This window comes from Stegodyphus dumicola, chromosome 10, assembly GCF_044657685.1.
Source record: "Stegodyphus dumicola isolate Sdum_Otavi_A_Nest chromosome 10, ASM4465768v1".
NCBI classification, from domain to species: domain Eukaryota; kingdom Metazoa; phylum Arthropoda; class Arachnida; order Araneae; family Eresidae; genus Stegodyphus; species Stegodyphus dumicola.
This window is the reverse complement of record NC_140777.1, coordinates 181,542,406-181,554,968: the sequence shown is the minus strand read 5'-3', so window position 1 is coordinate 181,554,968 and position 12,563 is coordinate 181,542,406. Positions and strand designations below refer to the sequence as shown.

Genomic DNA, 12,563 nt, shown 5'->3' with positions numbered 1-12,563 from the left:
AATAGACAACACAAGCAGGAAGGGTATACGAAACCCTTTATTTTTCTATCTTTACAGGTATTTCCGGAACTTCGGAATACAGAGACCAACCACTTCTGAACATAAGAATATAAAAACTACTAACTAAAACTTTAACTAAAACTAACATTGAATTAGTACACAAGGGCCTAGCTTTAAGATTGGCCTTTATTTTAACAAAGGTCCGTATGTAGTACGCCGAGCTGCTAAAACTACGATACGTTTGCAATTATCAAAAGGACTAAACCTCTGGCCTTGAAGGCAACCAGCAACCGAGTGAAAACTCGTAAAACTACAATGGAAAGCGACTTGCTTCCAATAACTCCTTCCTCTCTCTTGCTTGGCAAAAAGCCACAACTTAAGTACTTGACGTTAGCAAGACAATTTGCATAAATAAGTTAAAGCGTTTAATTCTGGTCGGAAGTAGAAAATAAGAAGTGATAGTAAAGATTTAAAATAAAATAAACGTTAGTAAAACTTAGGATCCTTACACCGTACCCAGGCAAGGCCATCTTGATGGAGAAGGCCGAAGCTAACGTTTGATGACGTCACAGCCAGGGGCGGTCAGCCAAGATGATCTTGGGTCGGCGTGCTTTTTTTTTTCCTGGTAGTATATGAGAAAATATATTTTTCACTTCCTATAAGCATTATTAACAAAAAAATACTGAATAACTGAGTACTGATCTTTTACACTTAGACGATGGGGTTGCATCTGAGAGGAGCTTCTCAAATAATATTAATTTTTGCTTGCTAATCAGTAACATTCTTTACAATACTATATTTACAATTTCTTTATAATACTATATTTACAATTTCTTTATAATACTATATTTTTGTTACATAGCATTATGTGCAGTTTAATAGCATTAAACACTTCAAAATCAAGTAGTTCTACACCGGTTAAAATGAATATTTTACCATATTTTTAACCGCAGTATGACTGGCATTCAAAATTAAATCATAACTAAATATTTTCACTTATTTCCAAGCAATACAAGAAACTATGTTTTTGCTCTCTCGTATAAAAAACATTACTGAGAAATTCGAAAGTTTAAAAATTTATATTTCTGGTTTAGTCAAAAGATTGACTTTCAACAGAAAGTTATACTTCTCAGATAAGTTTTCTTATTATTTACATATAATTGCTTATATCAGATAATTTTAAGATGAAAATATGTTATCTGGGAACACAGCAATGTAAACGCATTCCATTTCTTCATTATTTGATTTACACATAGATTTTCCACTCGTATGAAATGAATACAAAACCTGAGGCCATTATTTTAGATGTAATTTCATAATATACAATACAGATTATTCTAATTCCTTCAAATTTTGACATTCACAAATGCATGCTGAAACACAGACACATATATGTAATGTTTCCCAGAATAGTAAGTACACCTACATTATTAAACAAATTAAAATCTAATATACTTATTACTTCATAATGCATATCAAAGTAAAAGTTATTTATCATCTCTCCAGTTATTTATCATTGTATAATTTTCACTAAATATAAAAATTTAAAACTTATTTGGATAGTAATTTGACTTGCATCGCGGAACGCAACATTTTCGCGGCATCTGTAAAAATTTAATTAACATTGTATTATTCACCTTATTTAAATAATTACTAAAGTAATTACAGTGACCCATAATCAAATAATTCACTGTAATTCCTTTAGTAATTATTTAAATAAGGTGCATAATACAATGTTAATTAAATTTTTACAGATGCCGCGAAAATGTTGCGTTCCGCGATGCAAGTCAAATTACTATCCAAATAAGTTTTAAATTTTTATATTTAGTGAAAATTATACAATGATAAATAACTGGAGAGATGATAAATAACTTTTACTTTGATATGCATTATGAAGTAATAAGTATATTAGATTTTAATTTGTTTAATAATGTAGGTGTACTTACTATTCTGGGAAACATTACATATATGTGTCTGTGTTTCAGCATGCATTTGTGAATGTCAAAATTTGAAGGAATTAGAATAATCTGTATTGTATATTATGAAATTACATCTAAAATAATGGCCTCAGGTTTTGTATTCATTTCATACGAGTGGAAAATCTATGTGTAAATCAAATAATGAAGAAATGGAATGCGTTTACATTGCTGTGTTCCCAGATAACATATTTTCATCTTAAAATTATCTGATATAAGCAATTATATGTAAATAATAAGAAAACTTATCTGAGAAGTATAACTTTCTGTTGAAAGTCAATCTTTTGACTAAACCAGAAATATAAATTTTTAAACTTTCGAATTTCTCAGTAATGTTTTTTATACGAGAGAGCAAAAACATAGTTTCTTGTATTGCTTGGAAATAAGTGAAAATATTTAGTTATGATTTAATTTTGAATGCCAGTCATACTGCGGTTAAAAATATGGTAAAATATTCATTTTAACCGGTGTAGAACTACTTGATTTTGAAGTGTTTAATGCTATTAAACTGCACATAATGCTATGTAACAAAAATATAGTATTATAAAGAAATTGTAAATATAGTATTATAAAGAAATTGTAAATATAGTATTGTAAAGAATGTTACTGATTAGCAAGCAAAAATTAATATTATTTGAGAAGCTCCTCTCAGATGCAACCCCATCGTCTAAGTGTAAAAGATCAGTACTCAGTTATTCAGTATTTTTTTGTTAATAATGCTTATAGGAAGTGAAAAATATATTTTCTCATATACTACCAGGAAAAAAAAAAGCACGCCGACCCAAGATCATCTTGGCTGACCGCCCCTGGCTGTGACGTCATCAAACGTTAGCTTCGGCCTTCTCCATCAAGATGGCCTTGCCTGGGTACGGTGTAAGGATCCTAAGTTTTACTAACGTTTATTTTATTTTAAATCTTTACTATCACTTCTTATTTTCTACTTCCGGCCAGAATTAAACGCTTTAACTTATTTATGCAAATTGTCTTGCTAACGTCAAGTACTTAAGTTGTGGCTTTTTGCCAAGCAAGAGAGAGGAAGGAGTTATTGGAAGCAAGTCGCTTTCCATTGTAGTTTTACGAGTTTTCACTCGGTTGCTGGTTGCCTTCAAGGCCAGAGGTTTAGTCCTTTTGATAATTGCAAACGTATCGTAGTTTTAGCAGCTCGGCGTACTACATACGGACCTTTGTTAAAATAAAGGCCAATCTTAAAGCTAGGCCCTTGTGTACTAATTCAATGTTAGTTTTAGTTAAAGTTTTAGTTAGTAGTTTTTATATTCTTATGTTCAGAAGTGGTTGGTCTCTGTATTCCGAAGTTCCGGAAATACCTGTAAAGATAGAAAAATAAAGGGTTTCGTATACCCTTCCTGCTTGTGTTGTCTATTTCACACTTTCCTGAACATAGCTTGAGTAAGCTCCCTGTTCTTATTCAGGACCAGTCATGTTTCCAAAGCAAGTCAAGAGGAATGCAAGTCCTGATAACGGCTCAGAGGGTCTTCCATCCCTCTTCGCTTACAACCAACCTCTCGAGAGAACTTTCGGCTAGCCGCTTATTTGCAATGTCCCCATGCCGCACGGACACTATACATTTACAAACATCCATGCCTTCTCCGGGTTTCCAACCCGGGCCCTTCGACACGGCAGTCAGCGACGCTAAACATTATACCGGTTGAGTGGCTCGCTGTTCGTACTGGATTTGAGTAGATACAACAGTAAGCTCCGACCATCATTTCGTACCTTTTTTTAGAATTTTTGCTATATTTTTGCATACTTGTGTTCTCTCGTATCTCGGGGGAGCTCTAAAATTTTTATTTTTCCCCAAGTACATCTTTACAGAAACGGGGTGAGGATTATAGATGTATGCGGCCTAACCACGTGAAAATACAATAGTGATATTCAATCTTGTGATATGATAATAACCAACAGAAGCAAATTATAAATTTTATCTTTTATTACTATTAATTTTTATTAATAAATTACTTATTATTTATTAATGGAGCTCCTCATTTTTATTCTCTTAAATTAAGTGTCGGGAAACCTACAGAACTGTTAAACGAATTATCGCTTAGTTCAAAGGACATAGTCGTAAACTCAAGAAGGATTAATCATCTTTTATCTACTCAAAATAAGATTAACAGTCGGCCCCTTTCTTCGGGCTTACAGCAAAGCTTTCACTCGGGCTTAAACTCAAAAGTAAGAAAATAAGAACTATATCTAAGAGATTTCGAGAAGCTAACACAATTCTAATGTAGTTGGCTCTTAATCGAAACTAGCCGACGAACGATCCAAAGGCACGTAATGATATGGCCGAGCGTAACAATAGCTTAGAGAGACGTAGCTCGAAGGCAAAAACGCGCTACTCAGGATTGCTAACTCTCTCTCTTTCTCGAAAGTAAGTTGAACTTTCTTTTAACCAGTTAACTGTGGCGGCCTCGTTTAAGAGTGCGCACCGTTTTGTGTCGCCAGAATCGAGCCATGACGAGTATATTCGTCCATCACAGAGTAAGTTGCGCTGGTAAGATACTGCATAAAAAAGATGGGTTTAATTTCATAAAATTGAAAATTTTATTACTAATATTTACTTATTTGGTTAACATAAGCATATATTACATATATATTAAACTCAAAGCGCGATCAATTAAATTAAATATTATACATAGAAAAGTAAGAATTTAAATTTCTGCTGTGGAGGGATATTCAGCAAAACAGGGTACTATACACAACAGGACTTTGCAAATCGGACACCGGTAGCGCGATTCCTTCCTGATCTTACGTTTGTAGCAATGCGAACACCTTCGCGTAAGGTTGTTTTTTTTCGATGTTCCGGGTGTATAATCCGGAACATGATTTCCGCCTACTTGGCTTATATTAGGTCTAAATGACTGAGTTTGTGTCGATTTATTTCTTTCAATTGGATACGTCGCAAAAGTGTCTTTAATAAATTTGAGCAAAAAATGGATACGCGATAATGTTCCATTATTTTTTTATATAATATGAATGCATTCAGACACATAACGTCTAAGAAATGGAGAAATATATTTTTGTAGTACTTTTTTAATCGTTTTCTTGCTGTGCAGTACGCTATGATAATTCCATCGCTCATATCCACTCCACCCATTTTTTCATTATAATCAATCACTAGCTCCGGTTTCTTTGTTATTATTTTTCTTTTCTCTGTTTCTGTTACCTTGCTTTATACGTACGACGAGTATACTCGTCAATACACAAAATCATGCCTCTTCTCCATGACGAGTATATTCGTCAATTACAATTAACTGGTTAATACTATCTCTTCCTCATTTGCATTCAAATGGTTTCTGAAACCTTATTCTGGTAGAGAGGTGTAAGTTGAAACGAGGCAAGACAGGAAAGGTTCACTAAATTAAAACAACTGTTATAAAATTAAAATATATCTTACAAATTGTTCCGTATTAATTATTGATAATTAGTATGTTATCATCATTAAAAGGAAATGCCGCTACTATAAATTTTACCCAAAATCACAGAGTAATATTTATATTTTCCCCGTTCTCGCGGGTGTAAAACTAATCTTTCTCCTGTGACGCACGTCGGAAAACTTTCTCGGTGATGAGACGGTTAATTTGAATTCATTTATCAATTTTATTTTCAAAAATTTAACTTATGTATATCCTGAAATTATAAAATGTAATTTCTATATCGAAGAACTGTACTTCCACTTTATCAAACTATTATCACAGTTAATAGATAATTTTCTTTCAGCGGGTAGACAGAAAAAAAAAAAAAAAATAATAAATAACGATTCGTAGCGGTAGCTACGAGTGGAAAAATAGTTCTTGCGAAAGAAAAAAAAATATTTTGAAAGAATACAACTGAAGTAAAAGAAAAAACTCTAGGTCGCCAAAAGTAAGAACTATTTCTGTTAGCCGCAAAGGTGTTTTTTCTTCTCCTCCTACTCCAACTTCACGTTTCACGTGCGAAGCGTGGGTCGTTAACATTTGCTCTACCGGAAACGATTCATTTACCTGGCAAGGGTATCGTGTGTATGCAAGGCAATCGATCAAGTAAGGCCTCCGAAAACTGCTTCAGTAACATTTATTCTTAAATGCACATTGTGTGTGTAACATATAAATATACAACACATCAGAAATATTTTTCAAAATCTCTTAAAAATAAGTCTTACTAATGCTGTCATACAATCAGAAAGTTTTGTAACTTCGAATAATTCGAATCGAAAGCGAATTGTGAAGAAAATGAAACCACAGCTAATTAAGAAAATGTAACTCTGATTTTGACAGTACGAAAAAAAAAAATATAATTCATAACATACATGCATTTATTTGACTACTTATTTTCATGCCAAAGTATTACCACGATTTCGATTTTTTAAGGGGATAATTATGCATGAAGTCCATCAGAATCCTAAACTAATTGTTATATTGTCATGTCTCAGACATATATTAATTACAGAAAAGCACAGAGCAATAGTAATATAAAAGCACATACACTTTCGTTAATTACGTTTCGCACATTGATTCAAAACAAATGAAGCATTGATTTAGTTTATCTAATCGATTTTGTTCTATTAGCACTCTCTTTCTCTCTATATGTAGTATATATACATAAACTTAAAGCATCTCAAGTTCATAAACTGGAGCCAAAGCAATGCAATTTCTCAATGGTAATAATTGCAACCGTACTAATTCAGAAGCAAACAACAAAAATCAGCGTTATATTTACAAAATTTCCACAGATATAACGCTGATTTTTGTTGTTTGCTTCTGAATTAGTATTTATTCGGCGTGTTATTGTGTCTTAATTGCAACCGTGTATAAGAGGTTTAATAAAATATCAAAAGAAATCAAAATTAAAATACGAATTCATAGTCGTACAAACTCGAAAAATAAAAATGCAAATGGGAAAACTATACAAGATAATAAAAATAAAAATTAATCTCTTTTTACTGAAACTCGAACTCAGAATCTTAGATGCTTTAAGTTTATTTTACTTCAGACCTGCAGCTATAGCGCAAGACGGGTATAAAAGTTTTGTTTTCAACTTTTAGCCTCTTATTATGTTTCTTCATGCATATTTCCTAATTACAAAACAATTTTTTTAAATAACATAATATAATCATTCCTAGTATTTTAATCGCATTAAGCTGCTGAAACATTATCAGTAAAGACATTAAGAAAGAAATTTAGAACCAATTTTTAGAACCAAAAGCCCAAAAATTGAAATTCATAAGTAATAAATTTAAAAAAATCCTATAAATGTAAAAAAGAATTTCATAAATGTTAAAACTAAAACACTTCAAACAAGCAATACTTATAAATTCGAAAACTTATAAATTACTTTTGCGAAAATTCTTTTGGTATATCAAATGTAACAAAATTATAAATAAAGGCACATAGGCCTCACTGAATGGCATTTAAGAAGAAAAAAATCAACCTTGAATTATTCTAATTTACAAATAACTGAACCCTCAATGCCAATTCAAAATGACGGCAAATTTCACAAATTTTAAAATTGCCTGTACCTTGGCCACCAATGTTTTTGAAATTTTTCAGACTAGAGAGACTCTGTTTTTTCAGAATTTTACTCTCAATTTAGATTATTGAATTGTCTTTATTTTATTACTTTTTTATTAGCTCAAAGAGACAATTTACCCAGAAGAGCTATTAATTTAGTTTTGGCATTTTGCGTCCATTCACTATAAACGGCGAATTACTTTTCAAATTGCTGACACCAAATACTATCGTAATGTATTATATTTAAAGAAATTAAACATTGAAGAATCTGCATAAATGTATGCATGTTTCTCGCATTGTGATAAAACAACGGTACCTAGAGCCATATAGTTCTGAATAACGAACTTCTCCACACGAATATGGGCATCTGGAAGCCCACATTTGGAATTTGCTTTACTATCTATTTCATATTTTGTAAAGCATTTTTTATGAGTTTTTGATTAAGAAACTAAACGAATTCAAAGCAAGCAATGTTAAAATTGTACGAAAAAAAAAACATTTTTATCTCCAGCGTACAAGACTGTGTATCAGAAATTCAAAATATGCTCTTTTTAAATTATTTCGCGATATAACTGTAGAAGTGGATTTTATGGTTTACGTGCGAAGAACATGATATTTAAAAATTAAAGGTAAAGCACAAGACGTTAAAAAACGTCCCTTTGGGCGTAATATAAAATCTGAAAAGCTTTCAGAATTTGTTTTACTTATTTTTTATGTTTTCATTATTTTTTATTTATTTAGCTGTATAAAATAATTTTTTCCCATTTGTAGTGCTACTGTATACTTGTTTATCTATTTTGCTAATGCTGTAATTTACTTTTGTAAGCTTCGTGGTATACTTTGTGGAACATAAGAAGTTAGAGTTAAACAATATTGGACAATTTTTTCATAGTACAGTAATGAAATTTTTTGTTTTATTATATCTAACAAGCAAAACATTTTCCTGAATATATGTCGAGGAACTTGTAAAAGTTTACATTTCGTATTTTATGCACATTTGATTTTATTTAAATTTAAAAATACAAAAATATGAATCTTTGCAATATTTAAAACATTTTCGTAATGGAAAGTGTATCTTTACGACCAACGGCTGCGAACATAAAAGCCAGGTAAGAAACTTAGTACATATATATATATATATATATATATATATATATATATATATACACGCAATCGCAAATACTACACATACATAAGATTAAAAAAGCGTTGTTTTCCTTAATAGTTGTTAGTGACTTCCTATAATAATCCTCAATCCTTTGATCATCAGTATTGTAAATATTTAGCTAAGATATCATCTAAATCCGAGTTTCTTAAATTGTGGGTAGCCAAAAATTTTAGCAGTTTTGATATTTCTTTCACTTATTATAATAATTTTACAATTGCCAAATATTTTTACACAATGTTTCTGCAAATAGATAAAGATAAGAAAATACAGACAAATAAAAAAACTAAAACGTTTCGACGCATTCTTTTTATAATATAAACGTTCATTTTCCTTGCTTTGCTCGTGACGATAAAGTATTTTAAATTTTCACATTATTCTATGTCATAAAATTAGAAATTAAAGTTAATGACTTGAAGCTGCAATAGTATATTACAGTACAAGTGAAAAAAAATGACAGTTTCACTCCCGTGTGTGTCGCATTTGCGCAATACTTATGGGGGTCCCACAAAATTTTTGTAAATATTAGGGGTCCTGGGAGTCGCGAAAAAAATCTCAGTTATAAAAAGGGGTCGCGACTGAAAAAAGTTTAAGAAACGCTGAAGTAAGAGATTACAGTGTGGCCGCTGTACAGGCAGAAAGGTTACAGTCAGCCCAGAAAGCCAGCACTGTGTGTTCAACTCTGATAAGTCTTGCCAATATGTGTAATTTTTTGTACTTGTCACGCCAGACAATGGTACTGGTGATGAGACAGCTAAGTAACCATATGTTCGACAACTGCCAGCGAATGCTTTACAAGTTTTCAGTCATTAAAAAAAAAAAAAAAAAAAAAAAAAAAAGCGTAAAGAAGGAGAAAAAAGGGAGAAAAAAAACTAGGAAGAAAGAAAAGAAAATTTGAAAGCTTTTTTAGATATTTTATTACGCCCAAAGGGATTTTTTTAACGTTTTGTACGTTACCTTTAATTATTAAATATCACATTCTGAATATTATTAAATATCTTTCTTCTTTGCACTGAAACCATAAAATTCATTTCAACAGCAATATCGCAAAATATTTAAAACAGCATATCTTTAGAATTTCCGATACACAGTCTCGCGGGCTGGAGATGAAAATGTTTTTTTCCCTGTACAGTGTTGCCACTGCTCGCTTTGAAATCGTTGAGTTTCTTGATAAAAAACTCGTAAATGCTTTAAAAAATATGGAATAGATAATAAAAAAAATTCCAGATTTGGTCTTCCAGATGCTCATATTCGGGTGGATACGTACGTCATTCAAAATTGGATGGCTCTAGGTACCGATTTTTTATCACAATGCGAGAATACATGTATGCAGATTCTTCATTATTTAATTTTTTTTAAATATAATACAGGGTTCTAATATTTAGTGGCAACAGTTTGAAAAGTGAACCGATATTTATAGTAAACCAACGCAAAATGCCAAAACGAAATTAATGGCCCTTTTTGCCAAATTGTTCCCTTGGGCTTTAAAAAAAAAAAAAAAAAAAAAAAAAACTTAGCTTGAGGTCTTGACACCGCAATTATTAAAATATGCTTTGTTTTCTTTCTAAAGGAGTCAAATTGAAAAGTACTTACTCTCTCGCGCGGTTTCACATTCTGCATTCTTCATATTTACAACTTCGCATATCACGTTCTTCCTGCATATTCGGCTCACCTGGAGAAAAAAATGAATTCTGTTGATTTATGCAAGCAAATCTATTAAAAGCAAAGAACATTACCGTATAACTTGAATTTAACCACACTTTTTATTCAGATATTTAAGACCTAACGGTGCGGCTTAAATTCAAAGTCACTTTTTATCATTTCCTCCAGTTTCCCACTTTTAAAATCCTATTTGCGGCTTAAATAAACCTTCTATAATGTCTTTCGTATCTGCATTGCAAGTTAACAATAATTTTTAATTAACATGCGCATGATAAACTAATTCGTTATGAATACTAATATGATTACTTATAATAAGAACAGTATTTCTCTGGTAACTAATAGTAATGGGTCGTTTAAAATGAATGAAATACTGTCTTTTAAATCAACTTACAATCGTGTCAAACCTGACCTGTTTATTATTTTTTATTTTAGTTGAATACGGCAAATCAGGCAAGGGGCTATGTGCCTAAAGGCTAGAGAAGCTTTCATGGAGGATTTTCTAAGGGAAACATTCGTATTTATGTCCTACATGGTAAGACCGTATTTAAACAGTTAACCCTTTCGCGAGGATTTCAAACCATAGTAAAGTACCATGGTTTAGGGGCGTTTTCTACTTAATCAATACTAAAATGTAACCTATTCACGGCAAGCTTGTCAATTAAGAATGAACTGAAGAAAGGCTCTGATGTAATCTAGTTTTCAGCGTGGAAAGATCGCCTGCTGTTCTCTAAAATTACTTCCTCTCCCAATGAAGTGCTTCGAACAGTGTCTTAAATTTTCGTTAATTTCTTTCGTTGTTCATATTAGCTTCACTAAAAAATTGATATTCCGAATTTAAAGCTGACTTAAAGCTCTGCTAAACTAGTACAATAGCACCGCGAAAAATTATACTATACTTTTTAAAGGTTTTTGTTGTTAAAGTAAAAAAAACAAAAAATAAAAAAATAAAAAAATCTGAACGTTTTCAGATTTTATATTATGCCCAGAGGGACCTTTTTTTTCAACGTTTCGTGTGTTACCTTTACTTATTAAACATCATGTTGTTCGCACTTGAACAATTAAAATTCAGTTCACCAGCAATATCGCAAAATAATTTTTAAATGAGATTGTTTTCAGAATTTCCGATACACAGTCTTGCGCGCTAGAGATACAAATGTTACCCCCCCCCCCCCGTACAGAGTTGTCATTGCTCGCTTTGAAATATTTAAGTTTGGTAATCAAACATTCGTTGAAGTGTTACAAAATATGAAATCGAAAATAAAACAAATTTCAAATTCCAACTTCGGGCTTCCAGATTCACATATTCAAAGGAAGATTACGTTATTCAAAGTCGGATGGCTATAGGTACTGTTGTTTTATCACAATGAGAGAAACATACATACATTTACGCAGATTCTTCATTATTTAATTTCTTTAAATATAATGAAGGGCGATAATATTGGGTGACAACAATATGAAAAGTGAACCGAGATTTATAGCGAACCAACGAAAAATGCTAAAATAAAATTAATAACCCGTCTGGGTAACGGCCTTTGGGCTAATAATAATTACTCGTATAATTTGAAAGACTTCGAAGCTCAAATTAATATTCATTAGTATTAGAAATATGAAGAATATTCAGGAGACACATGGGCTATACGATTAATCTAATATACACCGTCGGACTTTATTTATGCAATCGTAAGCTGTAGACATATACGTCCAGATACAAAAATGCTTTAAATGACGCAAATATTTATGTTTCGGTATTTTTTAAATTCCAATAAATAAATTTTATAAAAAATATTAAATTTAATTTATTAAGGTTTGTGTCTTTTATTTGATTACGGAAAACCCTATCTGCCTAAGGAAAGGGATGCCTTCATGTAGGGCTTTCTAAGGAAAACAGGCTCGTATACACGTTGCACATGGGGAAAGCCATGAAAGCGCCCATGCGGCCGCCCGCTTGCCGAGATTCGAGCCCCGGACAGAACTACCATCGTTCAGCGATATTACCGCTGGTAGGCCCCTTATATTTAAAAAATTGTAATTATTTGTATATTATATATATGTTACCGGCAAAGTTTGAAATCCGGCATTCTGTAGAATGCCTAGGAATTTTATATAATGCCTAAAACTAGCCGGCAATGCATGAAATGATTCATATTTCGCACATTTCCTAGGCATTCCATAAAAAGCCAAATAAAAAATCGTCAAAGTATGAAAATCTCCGATTCGTATATAAATACAGACGAGCAGCTAGAAACAGTAATA

At 31.8% G+C, this 12,563-nt stretch overlaps 1 protein-coding gene across 1 annotated transcript in view; it reads right to left on the bottom strand.

Annotated features, from left to right (window-relative positions):
• Positions 1 to 12,563, bottom strand: part of LOC118191546 (sushi, von Willebrand factor type A, EGF and pentraxin domain-containing protein 1-like) — a 287,106-nt gene that overhangs the window by 129,914 nt on the left and 144,629 nt on the right. The window contains exon 12 of the mRNA XM_085825956.1: positions 10,242 to 10,320. Within this exon, the coding sequence (XP_085682082.1) occupies positions 10,242 to 10,320 (79 nt within the window). The remainder of the gene's footprint in view (positions 1 to 10,241; positions 10,321 to 12,563) is intronic.